The 25,326-nt window shown below is 39.1% G+C and overlaps 1 protein-coding gene across 1 annotated transcript; it reads left to right on the forward strand.

The window, feature by feature from the left end:
• The first annotated feature begins 255 nt into the window (after nt 1-255).
• gk5 (glycerol kinase 5) lies at nt 256-22,145 on the forward strand. The gene is given in 17 exon segments (XM_055228310.1): nt 256-690; nt 2,455-2,548; nt 4,122-4,197; nt 4,308-4,401; nt 5,115-5,246; nt 6,383-6,458; nt 8,205-8,266; nt 8,348-8,424; nt 8,994-9,065; nt 11,071-11,186; nt 11,366-11,470; nt 12,732-12,826; nt 13,927-14,030; nt 16,826-16,885; nt 17,539-17,642; nt 17,645-17,671; nt 21,918-22,145. Coding segments are annotated over 17 exon segments (1,572 nt in total). The 5' UTR covers nt 256-564; the 3' UTR covers nt 22,070-22,145.
• The last annotated feature ends 3,181 nt before the right edge of the window (nt 22,146-25,326 follow it).

The following is a 25,326-nucleotide window of genomic DNA, read 5'->3' on the forward strand; positions in this document are numbered from 1 at the left end:
TACACTACGGGTACCGAGGAGGACGCTTTTCATGTTTTGCGTTTGTGATGGACTTCATAATTTGTTTTGCCTCTGTGCGCTTAAAAAAAATCATAAAACTAATTCATATGCAAACGTAATGCTTAGTACATACGGAACATTGCTTATACTTCATTCAAATGTCGGTATGTTTAGCAGGCGTTGACGTTCAGTTTTAACCAATCAGCGCTTGCTTTCGGGTTTACGCGGGGCACGCCTACGGTCGTACGATCTTGTGTTAAACTTGTGAGAAGAGAAAGTGAGTAACCGGATCAGTTGTCTTAGTTAATAACATGTTGATACCTTTTTAAAGCCCTGATTCTGTGTATGGATCAACTTCAGCACGGTACGAAGGTCGACTCGAAGCCTTAAATACTCGCAGTGGAACCCGGGGGCAGTTGAGGTAGCAGCAGTATTATAGTATTATCGGGTCACATAGTAAACAGATGCGCTATGAGGTGAGTACAGAGCATTGATTGTAGGCTATATATTATTATGGAGGCTTGGACAGCTTGAAAGAGACAGTGGAGGACCAGGATTTCTGCTATGGGGACCCAAAGGAACGGATTTAAAAGGGAAAGTTTTATTTTGTCTGTGGACGTGGGGACAACTTCCATCCGATGTCATGTTTACGACAAGGAGGCGAAAATCAGAGGCTCCTGCTCCACTAAGGTACATATAAACAGCAATGAATTGGATTTTAATCGAGATTGAGTCGTGTTTAATCAGCTTGAGTCTTCTTAATAAATACAGCCAATAAATACAGAGTTCTACAGCCAATCCCCTGTCAGTAGAATCATGTGGTTTGGAGCATAGTTGAACAATTCTGACTTTTTATGTTAAAGGGTACATATTACTTTATTTTCTGATCTATCAAAACCATACCTGGAGTTGTGTTTTGTTTTATTTACACGCAACACTGCATATTTAGGCTAATTTCTTCTCTCAAACAGAAAACACTCTGTTCCACCTTGTGATGTCATGTGGTAATACAGGAAGTACTCCACTGTGTTAAACTCCATTCACCTTCACTAGAATTATTTGGATAATTTAAGCCCTGGAATTTCCCATCTCTACAGAACAAAAGGTAAAAGGTAGCTGTTAGCTTGAAAAGTATTGACATCACAAGGTGGAACAGAGCATTTTGAGATTTGGAGATGTAGACAGAATAAAAAAGGGTGACTTCATGTGTGAATGAAACAAAACACAACTCCAGGTATGTTTTTGAGGAGGTTACAACATTATAACATGGCTTTAAGCTCACAGCAGTAAATTTTACATATTATAGGACCTTAAAATTGCAATTATTAAAAGTGCTATTGTTTATGTTCACGAAATTAATATACAAAATAAAATAATTAAATAAAATAAAACCAAAAATTATGATTCATCAGTTACAGGAAACAAAAAATGTGATTCATTTGTTTTTCTTAGGCGGACAATATTGTTGTTCATCCGTCTCTATTATTCAGATGTCCCACAGCATTCCTTTAAGCTCAGATCTGATAAGCCACAAATGGAAATTATAATCTCTACTCACATTGATTTGTTAATATTGCAAAATCAAATGTATTTATTTGTTTTCTGGGATTGGTAACTTGCTCACTATATGTTGGCTATGTCCTTGTAACTTGTCCACCACTTAAACATTCTTCAAGTTCCACATGGTCTATTTTGATCTGGTCAAACGGCTCATTTCACAACTCACCTAGATTCTCAGAACTGTTCATTCAGAACCTACATAAGTGCATGGTTTTCTTTTTGATGAGATAGTAGCTGACTGTGATGAATATTTAGATATAGCAACAGGAGTCAGTGCAAGACCAAAACCATCAATTAGCTTTTTCTTTAAAGACATAGTATGTAACTTTTCATTCCTTTGGCTAATATTCCACAGTGTGGCATAAAATGCATTTATCTCCATGGAGAATGTTCTATAGGTGTCTGGTTTTAATTTTCTATTTGTATAGAATCATGCAGGTGACATGCCAGCAGCCACCTCCGGAAAGTTACACACTGTACCTTTTAATTGTCAAGAATTGGATGACTTGAAGAATCTCTATTTAGTTACCAGAGGTGGGTAGAGTAGCCAAAAATTGTCCTTGAGTAATGTTATTATACTGAAGGAACATTACTCGTGTCTTACAAAAGTTGAAGTACAAAGTAGTGGTCCAAGAAATTACTCAAGTATGAGAAAAAATATTTGTATTTGGGAAAAGTACTACTCAAGTAAGAGTAACTTAAAGAGCTACTGTTGGGACGTAAAATCTGATTTATAATTTAAAGTTAATTTAATTTGAATGACAAACCATTAAATACATTGTGCAAAATCTGGTTTTGGATAGATACAAAAATATATAATTATTAATTTTATCATCATATTAAGCATTTAAAGTGTGTTTTATTCAGTATGGTGTTGTGTTGCTGTTTTGGCAGGTGGTTCTCCTGTATCCAGAGGACGGGCACGTGGAGATAGAGCCTGAAGCACTGTGGAAAGGATTTATCACTGTTGTAACAGGAGCTGTTCAAGGTACACCCTCATTTAACCTCTCAGTGCTTGTTTAAAGATACACTATGTAACCTTTCTGGTGCAGGGTCCACCACTTGTTATTGTTTTGCCTCAAATAATCCACAGTATGGTATTAAACTTATCTATCTCCATGGAGACATTTTACAAGTCAAGGTATTTTCAGCAATAAAAGGTAAAAACACCAGTTATCGAATAAATGCAAGATGGGTGAGTTTAATGCCATACTATGAAACATTCCAGGCAAAGCAATAACATCTCTATGGAGACAGGCAGGTAGCATACCCTCCAACAGAAAAGTTCCGTAGTTCACCTTTAAGTATGAAGAGGATATAGTACAAATTTGGACATACACCTCAGTAATGGACATTTCAGTCCAAATTTCTAAACAGTACAGTTTCTTAATGAAAATGACTCATTCCCTAAAACTGTCTCAACCCATGCTGTCATCAGGCTGTAATCTGTGGTTTATGGACATGTCCCTTTGATCTCACAAATCATCTGTAGATGACCATTTTGACAGCTGTCATCCACTTTAACTTCTGTTCATATTTGAGGTACATGCCATAAAAAAAATGATTTGGGTGATTTGATACTAAAGGACAGACTTGATACTTGATACCGATTTTGATCCAAATGATCATTTTAAAAGCTCTTTTTTTAGACAGGGCTTTTTTCAAGTTTAAACTTTTCAGGAAGGGTTGAATTTTATCCAGTTATGTGTTTTTTGTTTGTTTGTTTTTTCAGTACCGATTCTTGCTTAAATGAGTATCTAGTTTCAGTACTAATTGTAGTATCGATTAGTATCTGATTTTTAATACTTTTGATAACCCTAATCTATTGCTAGATTGTAGGTGTAGAATTATTTTTTTGTTTGTTTTGCAACATTTTTACACCACAAGGTGTGTTCACCTGTCCTGGTTTGACTCCAGCTTGAGCCCAGTTTAATTCTGATCTAGATTTTATTTAGTCCTGTTTTATCCCAGTCTTGTCCAGGTTTAGTTCTGACTTTAGGCCCAGTTTTGACCCATTATTATGTATCTACTTTTTTGAAAAGGATGTTACACAACAGATATATTGCACAGACCAAATATGACTCATTTTCCTAGGTAGTACAGTGTGCTGGTAATTTATACAGTGACCCTCTAACATTTTAACACTTTCGTAAAGCTGATTATGTAAAATAGTATTAAATTAACAACTAGGGATGGAACCAGAAACAGTTTCCACAAGACGAGACACGAGATTGGGTCGACAAGAACGGGACAAGAAACAAGATATTGACATAATTTATCATATAATTATAATATAATATAATATGATATACTATAAATTTGTATTTATTTGATTTAATATTTTTGCTGCCATTCTAGTACAGTTTTTTGGAACTATAAGAGATGTAACTCACCAGCACATAACCCTTTTTTGTCCAATTCAAAACTAAAGTAGTGAAGTAGTTTTTCTCATTTGTGCACAGTCTTGTAGCAGTTTTGTCTCACAAGATCTTGTCCCATCTCCTTTAACAACACATTCTGCATATGTGAAATGTTGACATGTAACATCAGTCTCTAAACAGATGCAGGAATTCAAATGCGACAGATCGAAGCCCTTGGCATCTCCACTCAAAGGGCCACGTTTACCACATGGGACAGGTAAGAGACTGATCACACGCCACAGGTCTGCTGCTGCTGACAGGGCACCTGGCTTACACTAAGTGAGTTTGCTTGCGTTTATTGGTAAATTGCATTCACTGGGTCTACAGGAGGACTGGAGTTCCCTTCCATAATTTCATCACGTGGCAGGACCGCAGAGCTGCAGAGCTGGTCAAGTCCTGGAACAGGTCCTGCACCATGAAAGTGAGTGTTGAACTTTGACTTTAATTTGACTAAGGAATGATATGTGTTCATAAGCACATTCGCACTTCTCTTAAAGGATCTAGATTACGCAAGATTGACTTTTTTTTTTCTTTAAGCTATTTTAGAAACATACATAGTGTTGTGTTTGTTTCATTCACACATAAGAAATACACAATAAATATCTATATTCACTGATGATTCATTGATAAATAAAAACAGAAGTGATAAGTTTTGGAGGTTATTCTTAGACTTGATAGAGTCCCACAAATTGACAGATTGATTTTCACTTCTGGCACTGTTTGCTACAAGACACTTCATTGACTTCATTTGCCTATATAATAATAATAATAATAATAATAATAATAATAATAATAATAATAATAATAATAATAATAATAATAATAATGTCTTACACTTGTAATGCGCTTTACAGGCTTGTCAAAGCCTCTCAAAGCGCTACATATAAACTATATAAAAGTGTTATTATACCAATAATGCACGAAATATATTTTAGCATTTCAAAAATAGTTGCATTGAGAAGAGTTGCACATATCTCTGTCAATTTCAATCAAATCATCTTTTTATAATGTCTATTTTTCTCCATGAATCCTCTTATTGCAAATCATGTGATCACACACCTACCCTGCATAAAAGGTCATTAAAGCAGTAACATGTTTAATAGTTTTGGTTCATGTTTTTGTTGCCCTCTATAGGCCATCCATGGCGTGATGAAGGCCCTGTACTTCCTGACCCGACAGAAGAGGTGCCTGGCTGCCAGTCTGATAGTCTTCTCCACTCAGCAAGTAACTATGAGGCTCCTCTGGGTCCTCCAACATTACAAGCAGGTACTATAGGGTAGACTGTGCGTTTTCACCATGCATATAAACCTTGTTTCAGTTAAGGCACTGATTAACAATATGGCTTAGCTAGGGCTGTGCGATGAATCATATTTAAAGCCAACTGCAATTTTTTGACATGCCACCTCATAAAAGTTGCATACTATGACTTTAATTGAGATAGGTATTTCATCATTTGTAATCAGCAGTGATCAGCCTGGATTTTTATTGGACAGGTCTACAGCCAGTCCTCAGTAAAACATGTGATTTGGAGCAGATACTGTAGAGGAATAAATTGGTTTTAAGTTAAAGTGTTTAAGTTCAGGAATTAATATTGAAATATTTTTTTATTTGTTTTGAAGAAAACAAAATAAAACAGAATCAAAAACTGTGATGAGTTTGTTGGGACATTTCCCAGCCCTGATCTTGGCGCTTGATTAGTTTTCAGGTTTGAATATGTATGTAAAACAGGCAGGAATGCATAAAAATAGCATAGTGTTCGTTATAAGTGATTAAAGTGAAAAGCAAAAGGTCTGCTGTTGATTTGAAGCACCACATGCTGGTCACATGAGGAAAACTCCTGCTCTGCTCTGCATGATCTTATTTTTGTTTTTCCCACATCACGACTTTAGTCAAATAAGCAAAAAAAAAACTAAAATAATATGGCAATGAGGTTGTTTTTCTTTTAATGTTGCTCATTTACTATAAATATTTAAAGCTGCATCATGTAACTTTGTGGTTGGGGAGGTCACCACCTTGCCAGCCACAAATGTTATAGATGAAAATGTTGCATGAAATGTTATACTGTATGGCATTAAGCATTTCATCAGTGACTGATGTTTTTAATGCTCAGAAACTCCTTCAAAAACATGCACCTCTCCACAGATCTAACCTGTAACTTGGCCTAGTGATGTCAGTTGTTGGTCTCCATAGAGACTCATAAGTTTAATGCCAAAGCTTGGAACATTACGGGCCAAGCAATAACATATCCATGGAGAAAAAGCATAGAGCCAGAAAAGTTCCACAGTGCATCTTTAATAATAAACTTTCTCTGTTGTTCAATCATCATTGATGTTCTAACGTTTGACCCATTCCATCTGTAAGACTCATTTTGGGATTGTTCATCTTAAATTTCCTCTTTTCAGATCCGACAGGCCGCCTCTGAAGGGATTTGTTGCTTTGGGACAATAGACACCTGGCTGCTGTTCAAACTCACCAAAGGTGAGTCCTTAGTGTTTTGGTTTTATTCTCATTCTGGTTCAATTCAATTCAATTCAATTCATTTTATTTTTGTAACGCCCAAAATCACAACAACAGTTGTCTCGAAGGGCGTTCATGTTTTGGTTGATGGGGGAAACCGGAGTAACCCGGAGGAAACCCATCCAGACACGGGGAGAAAACATGAAAAAACTCCACACAGAAAGACCTGGGCGACCCAGGGATCGAACCAAACCTTCTTGCTGTTGAGGCATGAGTGTTGCCACTCAGCCACCGTGCTGCCTACACACAAAAACAACAGGAAAAAATCAAACACAAACAGGAAAAATCAAACAACAGGAAATCAGACAAAACAAGAAAAATCAGCCAGGCGAGGAGGAGGGAGGGCCAGGCGGGGAGTAGGAGAGGGTCCAGCTGTCATCGGGGCATCTGAAAGAGTTACACTCCACAGGGGGAGTGGGACAGGGGACAACATGTGAATAGCATTGCTGATGAGAAAATAGGACAAAGCAGAGGATAGTGCTCAGGTTGCCATACTTCCCCCAGCTAGTTATCTCCAACTGCAGCCTATCATATCCCGGGATTTAATGTCACTCCCTAACTCCCTCACTATGTAACCTGGTCATAAGCTATACCGAAGAGGAAGGTTTTAAGCCTGGTCTTAAATACAGAGACTGTGGGGGGCCTGTTTAACATCAGCAGGGAGTTGGTTCCATAGCACAGGAGCTTGGTAACTGAACGCTCTCCCTCCCACTGTACTTTTGGACACTCTAGGAACCACTAATAGTCCTGCATTCTGAGAGCGGAGTGCTCTGTTTGGCTGGTATGGGACAATAGCATCTTGCAGATAGGATGGGGCCATACCGTTTAGGGTTTTGTATGTCAGGAGAAAGCTCAACAGGAAGCCAGTGCAGATATTTTAGTACAGGACTGATGTGGTCTCTTCTTTTAGTTCCTGTTAGGACTCTGGCCGCTGCATTTTGGACCAACTGGAGGCTCCTTATAGTACTTTATAGTACTTTATAGTACTTTTGGGGCAGGCGGCAAGCAGAGAATTACAGTAATCAAGTCTGGAAGTAACAAATGCATGGATGAGTTTTTCAGCATCGTTTTTAGGTAAAATATTTCTAATTTTAGTTATATTTCACAGGTGAAAGTATGCGGTTTTACAAGCTAGCTTTATATGGGCTGTGAATGAGAGATTTTGATCAAATAGGACTCCAAGATTTTTTACAGTAGGGCTAGAAGCTATACTCACATTGTCGAGTGAGATTATCTGGTCTGACTGAGAATCTCTTTGACCTTTGGGACCAACGACAATGACCTCTGTTTTTTCAGGTCACTCAGGTAAATCAGGGTTTCATTTATAAAGTGGAACTACCAGAATGCTGCATAAGTATCGGCTTTTGATCTAACAAATAAGCCTCTTGGTGAAACAGACTAGTGTTGTCACGATACTAAAATGTCAGACTGTATTTCATTACTAAGAAAGAAACTCAATACTGATACGACAATGATAATAAAAAAACATTATTTTCTTAGACAATGCCAAAGAAAGTGGTTTTCAACATTAAATGGTAGTACTTTCTTTTATATTACCATGTGGTCTTATGTGTGTAATCCCTCAGTCGTCCATGTAGGTTCCATAGTGGTCCATAGTGCAAAAACATTATGTAAAAAAAAATGTGGTTCTTCTTAAAAAAAAAAAAAAGTGTACTATTTAATACTTTTTGTATGGATTGATTTCAGGCCGTGTTCATGCCACAGACTACTCCAACGCCAGCTCCACGGGGATCTTTGATTCCTATCAGGTCTGGCTGCTCTTATGATCTTTTCCCCCCCGTTTTATTCAAGTTATTTATTTATATTTTTTTATGTCTCCTTTCTGACAGATGTGCTGGAGTGAGTTTCTGTGCTCGCTGATGTCAATCCCTTTGTCCATTTTACCCACTGTTGAAACACAAAGTGAGTGAAGCTTTTCTATTGTTTAAACCAAAATTATACTGAAGCACAATCATATGCAGTCGATGAGTGGATTTAACCTGTGATGTTTTTGGAGTTGTAATGTTTTAAAACTGCACTATGCAACTTTTCTGGTGGGGTCTGGTATCTGCTTGTTTTCATATGTGGAAACTGGAAAAACATGCATTCTTATTGTGAGCAGTGTTTATATTTTTAGGCTGATATATGGTCGATTTTGATTTACTACAAACTCACCCACAGCCTTTTTTTTAAATCACAAATCTTTGAGAGCTGTGTAGTCACACTTTGTGCAGTTACCTCATACCACTAGTGTTCAAGTATAGCTTTATGTGTACTTTTTGGCTGCAGGTTGGCCAAAACTAAATATCAGCCTGTGCTGGAGATTTAAGGCCACAGGAAAAGCTACACAGTGCACCTTTAAAATATTTGGCTATGTAAATATAATGATACAGCAAAACACACATTTTATATTACTACCTAATAAGTGTGATCTCTGAGACTTTAGTGCATTTCTTTGTAATTATTTTAGTTAATATTTCACTTTGTTTGCTTCAGCCATGACTTTGGTGGCACCGATATGTCCATCTTCGGAGAGTCCATCCCCATCAGATCATTGGTGAGGTCGCTGTTATCTTGTTATTATTACAACAGCCCTGTAAATCCAGTTATGCCAGCGTGTCACTGCCATTAGGTTGTAAATCATTGTGTAATTGAGTTCATTATTCCAACATTTAAAGGGGAGACGTATCAGGCGATGTATCGTAAATGAGGTTTGACATCAAGCAAAAATGCATGATGTCAACTCTGTTTTTTAGCTTTTGTAACCTGGGTAGCACTGCTGTTTGTTGAAGTCCATATTCAAGGTTCATTTGCAGATGGCATCAGACACAAAAGCCAAGCATTCTTTGTAAAACTGAAAACCAGGGACACTTTTTCCACTTATAATGAAAAGCCTTAACAAAGCATTTTATTTGACCTTATTAATCAAATTCAAATCAAATTATTAGAACAAAAGAACCAAAATTACTGAAATATGTATCATAACACCAAGGCATATCAGTCCTTTTCACATATAGTCATACCAGTCCCACACCAGCTCTGAAATGAAGACACTGAATTGTATCTTGGCCTGTAGTCGGCTAAAGACCTGCCAAAATATTTGTCCTGCCGATGGATAAGTCGACTAAAACGGGGGCCTGGCAAAAGCTCTGAAAACTATTATAAATCTCTGTGTGTCAGACCCAAACTGCACTCAAAAGACAACACCTACACAAGAGTTCATGCAAAAACATGCCAGGAAACAAGACAGACTACACTTGTGAATCATGAGTTTAAGATGCCCTTTACATATACAGTCAAAACCAGTTTACATACACTATCTAAAAAGATCCATACACTTTTTTCTCACTGTCTGACATAAAGTCAGATTAATTTTTCATTACTTTGCCAATCAGCCATGATATCAGGAAAATAATTTTGGACTTGCACAAGTCTGGTTCATCCTTAGTGCAATTTCCAGATGCCTGAAGGTGCCACGTTCATCTGGTCAAACAATTATACACATATAAACACAATGGGAATGTCCAGCCACCATACTGCTCAGGTATGGTGGCTGAACAAAAGAACAAAAGTAAAAGACCTTGTGAAGATGCTGGCTGAAGCTGGTGAAACGAGTGAAACGAGTACTGTACCGGCATGGGCTGAAAGGCCACTCTGCCAGGAAGAAGCCATTACTGTACTCCAAAAGAAACATTAAAAACCTAGATTACAGTTTGCAAAAGCACCACAAGGACCAAAGACCTTCATTTTTGGAGACTTTGTCCTGTGGTCTGGAAATACAGAAGCAACATCTTAGGACATCAGCCAGGAAGTCAAATGGACCAATGACCTGAAGCATGCTGCCAAACTGGTTACAAAGTGGCTTAAAAGATAATAAAGTCAGTGCTTTGGAGAGGCCATCACAAAACCCTGATTTTAATCCTATTGAAATGTATGTGCAGACCTGAAAATGCATGTGCGAGCATGATGGTCTACAAACTTTGTTGAGTTACACCAGTTCCTGTCAAGAGGAATGCAACAAAATTCCTGCCACTATTGTGACAAGCTTGTGGATGGATATCCAAAATGTTTGACCCAAGTCATACAGTTTAAGGCAATGGTACCAAATACTAATGAAATTTATGTAAAGTTCTGACTATGGAAAAAAGTAATGAAAAATTGTATAAAAAATCCTTCTTTTCATTATTCTGGAATTTAGTAAATAGAAATAATTTTGGTAATCCTAATTCACCTCTCTATAGTGTATGTAAACATATGGTTTCAACTGTAAACACCAAAAAGTCACTTCTGCCCATATAAATCCTCATAATTTCAATAAAACAGTTGTCGATAATACAGTAGTAAGTCGACTAAGACTCCGTCGACTGATTAATCGACTAAATGACTAACGGCCTGCAGCCCTAATTGTATCTGTTTTTAAAAGTATAATTGGGTCTATTCAAACAAACATTTTTAACCTGATTGTAAATGTTTTCTCAGTTTGTATAGTTTATTTTACAGGTTCCAGGCCTCACACATTTGCTAACCCCTGGTCTAAGCCATGCGATTGTCCTCACTGTAGGTGGCGGACCAGTCAGGCGGCCATGTTTGGAGAGTGCTGTTTCAACGTGGGGGACGTGAAATCACTAGTGGGAACGGGGACCTTTATGGACATAAACACAGGCTGTAAACCACACACTTCTGTCGCAGGTAAAAACAAAGAGCTAAATGGGGTTTCAACATGTTTTGGTTCAGGTTAGTTTTGTCATGATAAAATAGAAGTCATAGTGGTCTTGTATCTACGTAATCCCTCAGTCATCCATGTTCCATAGTGGTCCATGAGCGTATACGAGTCTATGTGTCTTACACTTGTTCTGTTTCCTCTGAAGGCCTGTACCCTCTGGTGGGGTGGAAGATCGGAGCTGAGGTGGTGTATCTCGCTGAAGGAAACGCAGCAGACACAGGCACTGCCATCAAATGGGCCCAAGAGCTGGGTGAGTGAACAATGTATTCAGAGACATTTTTACTGAACTGTGCAGTGTGGAGAGTCTAAACAAATCAGTAGTAATTTCTAATCAAATATTTGCATTCATTTAAAGCCACAGTTTGTAACGTTTGAGCCAAAACAAGGACAAAATAGAACAACCAAGTTTGTTAATTTTTGCTGTGTTGAATAATAGTAGACATGTTCCAAAGTATGGTTTTAACTTTCTATTTCTATGGAATCATGCAGGTGACTTTCAATCTCCAGAAAGTTACACACTGATCAACAATAACACCTGGTTAATGAAGATTAATGGGCCTATATTACGTACATTTCTGATCTATGTTTTAATGTTGTTTCCTCATCACAAACATGCCTGGTGTTTTATTTTGTTTCACACTTGTTTAACACACAAATCCTGCGTATTTAGGCTGTGTTATTCTCTCAAACTGAAAACACTCTGGTCCACCTTGTTGATGTCATTGAGTGGTGAAAGAGGAAGTTTTTTTAAAGTCCATACACCTTCACTAGAAACATCTGAATAATTTAAAATAAATAAATAAAATTGCTGTTTTAAAACTTTTAAAATGACCACTTAATCAGACACGTGTGAATGAAACAAAACACAACTCTAGGATTGTTTTTGATGAGTTAACAGCATTATAAAATGACTAAAAGCTCACATGAATCAATCTTGTGTAATACGGGACTTTAACATTTTCTCTTTTATGTTTATCTTTACTCACCTCACATGATCCTGGCTAACTCCAGAAATCAGAGAATGATCAGATTTTTGGTGCATGTTAATTATGTAAACCAGTGTTTCCTGTTCCTATTGACACACGTGTGCTAGATATTAATGAAAGATAACTCCTAACAAATGCTTTCTTTGTATTGATTCAAGTTTATAATTTGGTGTAAAAGTATATGTCATAAAGCTTCACGATTAATCGCAATCAAAGTGAAATCGCAAAGGCTGTAATTCTTGAAGTATCGTAATTTCCTCAAAATGTCCTGTCTTATTATGCATAAAAACTGCTAACCCTGTATTTTAATCTGTACAAACTTATTCTGAAATGTTAAATCTCAGTTAATATTTCATTATTTTTGTCAATTCTTCTAGAAGAGTTTAAAGGAGAACTTTATACAGAATCATATTATTAAAACACCACAAATCCAATCACAATGCTTGTTTCCAAAATAGAGCAGCCCTAATATATATGTGTATAATTGAAATCTATTAGTTTCTAGATTCTTGCTTCTCATTTCAGACTTGTTCGAGAATGTGAAGGAGACCAGTGCTTTGGCGTACAGTGTGTCCGGTTCAGGTGGAGTGTGCTTTGTGCCTTCGTTCAGTGGACTGCAGGTATTTCATGTTCACAGGGTTTCATATGTTACTTTACAATACATTATACAGCAGTGTCTTTATTTTAAGGGATTCTTTTTCCAGACTAAGGTTTATTTTTTTTTTCCATACCTGACAGTATGGACTGCTCACTACTTCCTCAGACTGGTCACCTGGTGCCCAGTCAGCTGATTTAAACAGGTTTTGGCTTCTTAGTGACGGCTTGATGACTGCGCCACCTGCAGGCCTCCACTGCTAGTGAGCAGTCAATACGGTCAGGTATGAAAACAAACTAAACTTTGGTCTGGAAAAAGAATCTATTAAATAACGGAAGACCAGATGAACCTCATTGGACCTCATTAGTGTCTTTGTTGGCTCAAAATGTGACGAAAACACTGACATATCCAATACTGAATCATTTTACCACTTTCCCTGTAACAATTGAACACTACCTTACTGTCACGATACTGTGTCTGCCTCCCCACTCCTCTGTGTTCTCTCCACTCACATGAAAATGAATATTTAAAGACACTATATGTAGCCTGTGCTTGTACTGTATTAAAAAGGTATTACAATCCCAGAACCTGAGTTGCCAGAGCCTTAACCTGACCTGCAGACAGAGGACACATACACTTTTTTCTCAGTATATGGACAAGCCATGCCTCATGTGAAAGCTCAGAACCTCCAGAATTCACTCACTGAGCTGAAGAGGCTACACTAGCACCGATTTAATGATTAGCTGCAGGTGGCTGTGGTTTAGATACTGACCATTCAGATTAGCACTTACAACCAAGCCTCTTTTGCACATTTCCAAGCCATTGCAATGTGTCTGTTAGTGTTTTATCTGCTCTGATGTACTCATTTGTAATCCTTCCACCCAAGGACATAAATAATGTATTGAAGTCAGATTACAGCCTTAGGACTTGACCATATTTTTCTACAACATGTGATTTGATATGTGATTTGTGTCTTTTCTCTGCTTTCGAATGTGACCAGTGGCCTGTGTAAGTTCATGATCTGGGTACACTGTTTAGGGCAAATTTTGTATTACAGGATCATTATATATTTGCTTTTATTAACTGAATACTTACTAATATGTTGTGTATTTTGTACATCTGAAGGCTCCCCTGAATGACCCCAAAGCCTGCGCCTCCTTCATGGGACTCAAACCCTCCACCACCAAATGCCATCTGGTCCGCGCCATTTTAGAGTCCATCGTTTTCAGGTGAAACGTAATTGTATTTAAATGATAATATGTTTTGATTATTTCTAGCTATAGGCTGACGATGCACATGCAGAGGCTTCCACATCCACAAGAGGGCCCCAAAGTTGAACGTTTAAGCGGTTGAGGCATATTGTAGGTGTGCAAGATAGTTGAAATTGAACTTACGAATGTGTATTTACTAGCTCCTTAGGCATGTCGTAATAACAGATTTGAAGTGTGATATAAATTATTCAGAAAACAAGAGCTTTGAAACGGGATAATCCAAACAAAAAATGTACAGTGCAAAAACCAGGGTTGTCAAAAGTATCAAAATTCAGATACTAATCGATACTAAAACTAGTATTGTAACTAGATACTCATTTGAGCAGGTATTGATACTGAAAATGCCACATTCACAGGACAGAAATGAATGAATCTTTTCTAAATAGCTTTAGAATGATTTTGAGCTGTATCAGAACAAGCATAAGACACGTAGACTAGTACACACCATGGACGACTGTGGAACCTACCTGAGGGATTACACAGATATAAGGCCACATGGGAATATAAAAGAAAGTACTATTATTTAATGGTAAATATTAATAGTGTTCTTTATTTTCTTGTGGTATCAGAATCGATATTGAGTGTTGAATCTTTTCCACTATAAAAACATGAGTTGCAATAAGTAAATAGCAGAGTGAAACACTTATGTGGTTTGTGTTGATAGCGAGTCATAGAGCTGTCTTGTTTCACTGTACTGCTCAAATTGTATTGTGTTACAAAAGGAAAGTTATGAATTATTATATAAAAGTCTTAAATACCTACTACCTTTTTATCCATCCATCCATCCATCCATTTTCTTCCGCTTATCCGGGGCCGGGTCGCGGGGGCAGCAGTCTAAGCAGGGACTCCCAGACTTCCCTCACCCCAGACACGTCCTACTGCTCGTCTGGTGGGACTCCAAGGCGTTCCCAGGCCAGCCGAGAGACATAATCCCTCCAGCGTGTCCTGGGTCTTCCCCGGGGCCTCCTCCCACTGGGACATGCCCAAAACACCTCCCTAGGGAGGCGTCCAGGAGGCATCCTGAGCAGATCCCCAAGCCACCTCAGCTGGCTCCTCTCGATGTGTAGGAGCAGCAGCTCTACTCCGAGCTCCTCCAGTGTGACCGAGCTCCTCACCCTATCCCTAAGGGTGTGCCCAGCCACCCTACGGAGGAAACCCATTTCGGCCGCTTGTATCCGCAATCTTGTCCTTTCGGTCATTACCCAGAGCTCATGACCATAGGTGAGGGTAGGAACGTAGATTGACCGGTAAATCGAGAGCTTTGCCTTTAGACTCAGCTCCTTCTTTACCACAACGGACCGATACAGCGACCGCATCGCTGCAGACGTTGCACCGATCCACCTGTCAATCTCACACTCCATCTGTCCCTCACTCGTGAATAAGACCCCGAGATATTTGAACTCCTCCACTTGAGGCAGAGACTCACATCCCACCCGGAGAGAGCAAACCACCTTTTTCCGGTCGAGAACCATGGCCTCGGATTTGGAGGAGCTGATTCTCATCCCGGCCGCTTCACACTCGGCTGCAAACCGCCCCAGTGCCTGCTGCAGGTCCTGGCTCAAAGAAGCCATCAGGACAACATCATCTGCAAACAGCAGAGATGAAATCCTGTGGCTCCCAAACCAGGCCCCCTCCGGCCCCTGGCTGCGCCTAGAAATTCTGTCCATAAATATAATGAACAGAACCGGTGACAAAGGGCAGCCCTGGCGGAGTCCAACATGCACTGGGAACAAGTCTGACTTACTGCCGGCAATGCGAACACAGCTCCTGCTCCGGTCATACAGGGACCGGACAGCCCTTAGCAAAGAGCCCCAGACCTCATACTCCCAGAGCACCCCCCAAAGGACACCACGAGGGACACGGTCGAATGCCTTCTCCAGATCCACAAAACACATGTGGACTGGTTGGGCAAACTCCCATGAACCCTCAAGGACCCGATGGAGAGTATAGAGCTGGTCCAGTGTTCCGTGACCAGGATGAAAGCCACACTGCTCCTCCTGAAACCAAGGTTTGACTATCGGTCGGATTGTCCTCTCCAGTACTCTGGAACAGACCTTACCGGGAAGGCTGAGGAGTGTGATTCCCCTGTAATCCCATCACGCCCCTCCAAGTGTCACTGTCATTACCCACATGGGCATTGAAGTCCCCCAGGAGAACAACGGAGTCCCCGGTTGGTACACTGTCTAGTACCCCTCCCAGGGACTCCAAGAAGGCCGGGTACTCTGCACTGCTGTTTGGCCCATAGGCCGACACAACAGTGAGAAACCTGTCCCCGTCCCGAAGGCGTAGGGATGCGACCCTCTCGTTCACCGGGTGAACTCCAACACGTGGCGGCTGAGCTGTGGGGCAATGAGCAAGCCCGGCCACCAGGCTCTCGCTGCTGAGCACCCACCCCAGGCCTGGCTCCAGGGTGGGGCCCCGGTAACGCCAGTCTGGGCGACGTAACTGGCCTTGTTGTTTCTCTCTTCATGGAGGCTTCTGAACCGCGCTTAGTCAGACCCGTCTCCCAGGACCTGTTTGCCATGGGTGATCCTACCAGGGGCATGAAGCCCCCAACAGCATAGCTCCCAGGATAATTTGGGTGCTCAAACCCCTCCACCACATTAAGGTGGTGGGTCGGGGAGGGGTACTACCTTTTTAAGTTAAGCAAATGAGGCCCTCACAGTTTGCATTGGGTTCCTACAAAACTAGAAATGACTCTGCTTTGTACCACTAACGTAATTTTAAAATTCACTTTTTTCTTTACTTTATAGAAACAAACAGTTGTATGAGACGATGCTGAGAGAAACACGGATTCCCGTCACAAAAATCAGGTGAATGTTTTTTTGTTTGTAAAATCGTAGACTTTTTTGTTAACAACTATTTCCCCTGGATGTCTTTTACTGAGTGGCAGTTTAAAGGTAGGGTATGTAGTCTGCACTTTTACTGGTTTAAAAATAAATCACAATTACAACAACAGGCCATGCCTCATGTGAAAGATCAGAACCCCCAGAATTCACTCATTGAGCTGCAGAGGCTGCACCAGCACTGATTCATGATTGGCTGCAGGTGCTGGGCTTTAGGTAGTGAGGATTCAGATCAGAGAAATAGCTTTTTTTAGGTTTAAACCAACTGGATTTCAGCATTGAAACTGGCAATCCAAATACTGTAAAAGGTGTTGTGGGTCTCCCTGCATTCAGTCTTAATGATGTCCGCGCTGACTGGCCTTATCTAATACATATTGAGTGAGTCTTATCCTCACATCCCTGTGGAGCCGTTACTCCTGCTGAATACATCTTGGTCTTTTGCCAGAGGAGCAGCTGTAAGAGAATCTGTCCTGACTGCTCTGTAACACGCTGGACTTTTTCATTCACGTGTAACACTACCCCACACTCTCTAATCTAATGGGATATGTGTGTATGCGTGTATATGTGTATGCATATGTGTGTGTATGTGTGCATGTGTGTTTGGGTCTGTGTGTATACAGAATGGACGGTGGAGTTTCCTCAAACGACTTCGTGATGCAGCTGACAGCGGACCTGTTTGGACATAAAGTGGCCCGTCCACAGCACTGTGAGATGTCGTGTCTCGGGCGGCGTACGTGGCCGGGCTCGCAGTTGGTATGTTCACTCAAAGGGTAGCAGGAGACTTAATGGTGGAGATTACATGAGGAACGTAGGTTCTAATTAATTGGTACTGGTAAATGAGAGGTAGATTGAGTCAGTCAATAGAGTGCATGTGGCTGGGTCCTCATGTTTTGAATTCCTTTAGTCTGTGTGACAGCTAGTGTGCCACGATACTGAAATTTCAAGCTTGATTTCGATACTACAGAGTCCTACACTACGATGATGATTAAAAATATATAATATTTATTTAGATAATGATAATAATAATAATTATTATTATTATTGTATTATTTTATTTGTATTATAATTTTTTTTTCAACATTAAATTATAGTATTTTCTTTTATATTACAATTTGATCTTATATATGTGTCATCCCTCAGTCATACTAGTCTATGTGGTTCTGATACAACTCAATAATTCTAAAGCTATTCAGGAAAGGTTAAGGTTAGGTCCTTTGAATGTTTTCGATGCTAGCTTTTAGGATTGATTAGTATCTGATTTTCAATACTTTTGACAAAGCTAATGACAGCTTCATGTTAAAGGTGTGCTATTTAACTTTTCTGATGGAGGCTCCACCACCATCTTGTCTCTACGGAGATGTGGACCCCCAGGAATTTAAAGCTGCTCACTCTCTCCACCTCTAGGTCCCGGATAAATAGTAGCTGATGAGGTCTCCTCTTCTTCCTCATGTCTACTATCATCTCCTTAGTTTTGTCTGTGTTGAGAGTGAGGTTGTTGACTCTGCACCATGTCACCAGACTGTCCACCTCCCTCCTGTAGACCGCCTCGTCTCCACCTGTGATACGACCTATCACAGCAGTGTCGTCAGCAAACTTCAGAATTATGTTCTCGAGGTGGGATGTGATGCAGTTGTGGGTGTAGAGGATGAGGCTGAGGACACAGCCCTGCGGGGTTCAATGTTTGTGGTGATGCTGGCTGAAGTTCTATTCCTGACAGACTGGGGCCTCCCAGTCAAGAAGTCCAAGAGCTATTGAAGGCGGGGTGTAGTCTGAGTGATGACAGTTTGTGGGTGAGTTTGTGGGGGATAACTGTTGAAAGGGGGGCTGTAGTCAATAAAGAGCATCCTGACATAGGAGTCTTTATTTTCAAGGTGGGAGACATGAAGGGCGACGGCATTGGCGTCAAAAGTGGACCTGTAGGCATACTGCAGGGGGTCTGTAGTGTCCCATATGCTGCTCTGAATGTGGGGCAGTACCACTCTCTCAAAGCACTTCATAATTATTGAAGTGAGTGCTACTGGCCTGTATTCATTCAGGCAAGATGGAGGGTTCTTCTTGGGGGTGGTTTTGTAGCAGGTGGGGACAATGCATTGGCTGAGGGAGAGGTTCGAAAATGGAGGTGAGGACATCAACCAGCTCGTTCACACACGTTCTGAGGGCCCTCCCAGGAATACTGTCTGGACCTGGAGCTTTGTGGGGGTTGATCCTCCTCAGGGCTTGCCACCTCAGTCTGCAGTGGCAAAACAGTCCTTCAGTCTCTCTCAGCCTCTGGTGTCCAAAGCTGAACCTGTCTGGTAACAGGGTTTGACTGTTCGAGAGCTAGCAAACACGTTCACCACTCTGGGTGTTATGACAGATAGAAGGCCACATGGGAATATAAAATAAATTACTACCATTTAATGTTGAAAATCACATTCTATTGCCTCTTGTTTTAATTTATCGAGGTATCAGAATGGGTATTGAGCATAGTCTATTCCTTACAAATTTTGTATTTTGATCCTAATTCTGATAGTAACCTTCTGTATAAATATTACATGCATCTACTTAGGTACAACTTTAGCATTGATTCATGTAGGTCAAATTACAGTATGTTGGGCATCACCTCACAAGCACACAGTAAACACTATAAAAACACTTGCACAGCCCTTTTGAAGTGAAAACCATTCTGTCCATCTCCTCAGCACATTTTGTTTTTGTTTACAAATATAGCTTCATCTAGACTTTGACATTTGTGCATCTGAAATGCTCATCAAATGCTCTATTTTTTACTCCCACCGCCTCTCACACAGAACTTAATGCCTCTTATGTAACCAGTTCTTTTCATGCTAATGTTTAATTATATAATAGTGTTGATGGTATTCATTATGCAGCACTCAATCACCCCAGGAGCACACTGTGGACCGACTCTTGTCATTTTAAACATAACACAGGTGGCTATTGACTGAATAATGTGTCATGTCCTCACAGCTGGGAAGGATCTATAACACTGTCCATGCATTTGACATCAATACAGTGCATGGGATTGTTCAATTTCCTTTAGTACATATGATTATCAATATCTGTATTAAGGAATAGACTTAATACTCAATACCGATTCCGATACCACGATGATGATAAAAGCTCTCTTTATTTAGAGAATAAAATGTTCAACACTGTCCCTGCATTTGACATCAATACAATACATGTGATTGTCTGACACTTGGTCCCTTGTTTAGCCCCATAAGAGAGATGCTATTGGTATTTCTCAAGTCCAGGGCTGCGGTCAATTTATGAAATTCTTGGTTGACTAAAAGAGGGCGTGGAAAAACTATTATGATCTGACCATGTATCTGACCCAAACTGCACTCACACTGCACGGGAGTTCATGCAAAATCAATCATTTTAAGGAATGGACTAAATGTAGAAATGTACTGGGAAATTGTGTATCTAAACTGAGTATTTATGAAGTACTCAAGTAAAAGTACAGATACAGAGGTAAAAAGTTAGTAAGTAAAAGTGAGTAAGTATCACATGAAAACATCGACTAAACTCAAGTAAAAGTATTTAAATACTTAAAAAGTAAAAGGATAGGATTTATTTTTTTGTCAGGACATTACCATGAACATGGTAAAAATAACCCCTCAAATTATATGAAAAGTGCTTTTTACTTTTCAGTCCAGTTCAAAAATGTAGTGGAGCAAAAGTACAGATACTGCTTTCAAATGTAGTGAAGTAAAAGTAAAAAATATCCACTGTAAAATCCACTCAAGTAAAGTACAAATACCTAAAAATTCTACTTAAGTACAGTACTTTACTACTTTGTTACCTTCCACCACTGTGTTTTTATATGTAAAAAGGTAGATTAACCAAATCATCAGTTAACTCACAGCATACATTCTCCTATCAGCAAAGAAATCCTTAAACTCTAAATAATTAGTCAACTAATACAAGTTTTGGTCAACGAAGACTCCAAATGCCACCAAGAAAAGATGTGGCTTTCCAAGTACCACCAGATCTAAACCAGGTCCATCACAGACCTTAGACTGACTAGGTCTAGAATCGTCCTAAAAGTAGACTATGTCATTTCCACTGTAGTTCTAAACAAGAAATTATACAAAATAGGACAAAAAAGTGGATAAATGACCTCTAAATAAGGCAAACCCACAAACTGGAGAGCCATCCAAGTCCCACCTGAAGGAGCTCGTGTGACACCACTTGTACATGTAACACAGTTTGAGAAACACTGGACTAAACAGCTGCAGCCCTACTGAAGTCTTTAGCGATTTCATTTAGTTATTTATTATTATCTTTTTCCAGTTTTTCTACATTGTTCTGATTCTTGGTATTACTTTTGCAGTATTTACTGTATTTGATGTACAAGTTGTACTTTTTCGTATTTATTTCAACTGTTCTACAAGTTGTACTTTTTAGGTTTTGTCTTTTGCCACAAACCCAAAAGAGCTCTCTGTGATATATGTCCTCAGTGCGTGCCCAGACTCTGTTGAGATACTGTGTTTTTAAAGCAGTAGGAGCGCATGTTACAGGTCTTAGCTTTAATAATCATCGCATGTGATCTCCCCAGTCAAAAGAGGACCACCTTGAATAGTCTTGATTGTCTTCCTGGTGCCAAAAATATCTTCTAAAAATACATTGCTAATTTCCCGGTCTCTTGTTATGAATTATTTTATTGCGTAATTTTTGCCTAAAGGTTGGTGTTTCCTAAAGTTAGCAATATTCTGCCAAGAGTGAGCTGTGACGTACTTAAAGTCACAGTATGTACCTGAGAGATTACACAAATATAAGTAACACTTGGGAATATAAAAGAAATTTCTATGAATTAATGTTGAAACTAGATTCTACTTTCTAAATAAAGAGATTTTTTATCATTGTATCATTTGCGTGGAATTGGAATGAGTATTGAGTATCAAGTGTATTCTGTAGTACTGGTATTGAGTTTGAAATTTTATCGTGACAGCACTATCAACTTCAGGGCCTTTAAGTACTACTCTATCTTTTGCAGGTTTTTGGAAAAGTAAGGAGGAGCTGAAGAAGTTACAGACCACAGATAAGGTGTTTTTGCCCCGTGGAACTTCTAAAGACCAGGAATACTGCAGCCTGCTCCACAGCTGGGAGAGAGCACTGCGGAGATCCATGGACTGGTACAAGACCTGACCAAGGCAAAGGACCACATAGGACCAATCCAAACCAGTAATGTGAAACAAGATGCACTTGTAATCGACTGATCACTGAAAACATAGCAGTTTTTTGGGATACAGGGATAAAGGTTTTGTATATTTGAATATGGGTATGTATTCATGGTGACTTTTTGATGGGACTCAGCATGGCTACAATTCAGAAATAATTCAGATCTATATGATACAATGAGCTTGTGATGAAATTATAGAGAAATATATAAAGGTATAGGCATTTTAGTAAATAGAAGGTTGGAAAGGAAATGGTATTATTATTATTGTTAAAAATGACCGAAAAGAACATATGCTTGAGAGTAGATGAAGTATTTTATAATAATACATTTTATATATTGTTTTCAAATACTGGCATGTGGGGACTCTACTGTTGGATTTCAGGTGACATAATTATATGTAAAAGGCCGCACTGTGGCTGAGTGGCTAGCACTCACAGAGTAAGAAGGTTCTGGGTTTGATTTCCAGGTCATCTAGGTCATCTTCTATACTGAGTTTGCATGTTCTTCTTAGGGGGAAACACTCCAGTTTCCACCATAAACACAAAAATTTGCACCATAGGCACAGCACTGCATCGCCCCACTTCTCCTGATGAAGTGCCCCCAGCGGCATTGAAGGATGGGCCAAATGCAGAGGACAAATTTCCCTCTAGGGACAATAAAGTGTACCTTAACCTTAATAATACAACTAATAAACTTGTAACATTGGTTTAGTCACCAATAGAGGTTATACAGATGACATCACAACACTGAGCAACATTACATGAGTGTCAATGGTCAGGAATTATGTTTTCTTCTGTAAAAGCTCAAACCACTAAATCTAAAATGTGAAAGAGCTGCTGCAGTTAAAGCACAACAACAGGGAGACTGCAAACACACTCACATTTATCACTGACACAGGCTTAAAATCAGACACAGCTGAACTGTCCATATGTTCAGGATATTGTGGGACGAGTTGAAGTGTCTTTTATCTCCTCCTATGATTAGCTAACAAGATGGCTAAGCTCTGCACAGTCACAACAGCAAAGAAAACTACTTTTCAGTTTCCATTTTGCCATATAAATCTAATTTGAGCTAAAAAATTAGGACAAAAATTAGGACAAAAAAGCTAAGAAACATGTGTTGTCTGTTGTGCTGCCCATAGTTCTGCCTCAGAGCCACTCAGTCAGAATGTTGAGGAGCATTTTTCAGATAAAATTATGTCACTGCATAATCTCTGTAGGAATGATCAGGTTCAACATTTGTGAAACTTTTTTGGGGATATTTAATATTAAAATACAATGTCATCACCTGCTCTGGAGTATGACATCGTCCAGAGCATCGTCATCGTCAATCTGAAAACCACCAATGGTTTTACACTTTCTATGACACAAAGTCACTAACATTCAAGTCTCATGCCTTGTAATATTCTAAATGTGTGCAGAGCTAACACCAATGTAATCTAATGTAGCACTTTTACTAAAACCTCTAAAAACTAGAACATAATAGTTTTATTTTAAACTTTGATATTAATAATAGTGACGAGGTGACCTTGAGTGTCAAAAAGGCACTTAATATATACAATTTATCCTTATAATTTATTATTAATAAAAATGGCACATGCATCATAATGGTTTGTCATTATGATTCATGTGTCTGAAGGAAAACTATAGACAAAAAAATACTTAGGCTTATACGGTTTTTATATTATCTATTGCAGTTCGATCCATGCATCTTAAGCCTGCTTGTGCTTTTAATGTTTCATAGTCAAATAGGAACAATGAACTTGAAAACTTTTCAGAGCAAGCACTGCAGCAGTGGTTCGCACCATTACACTGACCAAAGCCATTGAAAGTGCATTATGTCAGATGTTTTTCATTGAAGGGCATTTTATATATATCGTACGCAAGAACAAAAAAACAACATTTATGGGAGTATTTTGTAAAATCCCTCTACTTGGACCTGATGCCATGCTGCTTGTCATGTCTTTTCCACAAATTACTAGTAAAGTATTTGTAGTTGTATTATATATGTCGTCTATTGGTGCAATACACTTAAATTTGCATTGATGTCTTTGAATAGAGTTTTTGTACAAAAAAGACCAATAATATTACAAGACCAAGCCGAGAATGGCACTTTATGCAGGTACTACCTATATCTTAATACATGACAACTCTCAGGTGCCTTTTTACAGTAAAGTGGAACTAAACACTGAATCCACTTTTTTGGCTAATTAACTGTGTATATGGTGGTTAATTGCATCTTAATGGCTACCTTTTCCTAGTCATTTTAGGGCAAACTAGGTAAATTTGCAGCCTTCTGGTCAAAAACAATTTTAAAAAATGTGTGTGCTGCCTTCAGTGGCAAGTAGTTGGTGATATCACACAGGACTGCTCTGATTAAAGCCAGGTGTTTCTGATTACAAACACCTGGCAGAGTTTGAAGTGGGGATACCCGTTAGACCAATTACTCTGTTCTTTATACCTCTAAACCCCGCCTCTCCTCCCCCTCTCTCTCCTCTCTCATCCTCCGTTTACTGCCCATGATCAGCACCTCTATTTGCCATGTGGTTGTGGGCGGAGTTTACGTGTTTAGTCCCACTTTAACAGCATTTTATACCACTGTCTTAGCTTCCTCACAGGGGCGCTGTCGTCTGGCTTTGCAGCTTTGTAAAACTGATGAATTTACCATAGCAACCACATGGCGCATGCTAATAAGGAGCCATAATTGATTCACACTTGTTCTGTAGATGAGAAATAACACCACTGTCAGTCTGAAGGCACCAAACACTCCACTCATACTGATAAATGATGAGCACGGTTTATCCTATGTCTCTGTTTAATGTCAAATACAATAAAAATGGAATGGAATGTTACAGTTTTACTATTTGTGGACTTTCAAATGTAAAATGACAGTGTTTCCTAACAAGACTGGAAAGTAAGAATAATTGTATGTAATAAAAAAAAACTAAACAAAGATATTTGACTGTGGCTAATGTGCAACATGTGTCATAATTTTTGTGCAGGTCTGTTTCATGAGTTTATTTTTTTAAGTAATTCTGTTTAATCCTGGTTGAAAAGCAATGTCTGACTTTCATTGGTTAAATTTCGTAGAATTTTGATTTATTAATTTTGTCAGATTCAAGTTATTTCTGTGACCAACAATTTTGTCCACGTGTGTATATATTTAGATAAACATAATCCTTCTAACTATTTGTATTTCATGGAATGCATCTTAATTTAGTGCT

Source organism: Periophthalmus magnuspinnatus, chromosome 17, assembly GCF_009829125.3.
Source record: "Periophthalmus magnuspinnatus isolate fPerMag1 chromosome 17, fPerMag1.2.pri, whole genome shotgun sequence".
Lineage (NCBI taxonomy): Eukaryota > Metazoa > Chordata > Actinopteri > Gobiiformes > Gobiidae > Periophthalmus > Periophthalmus magnuspinnatus.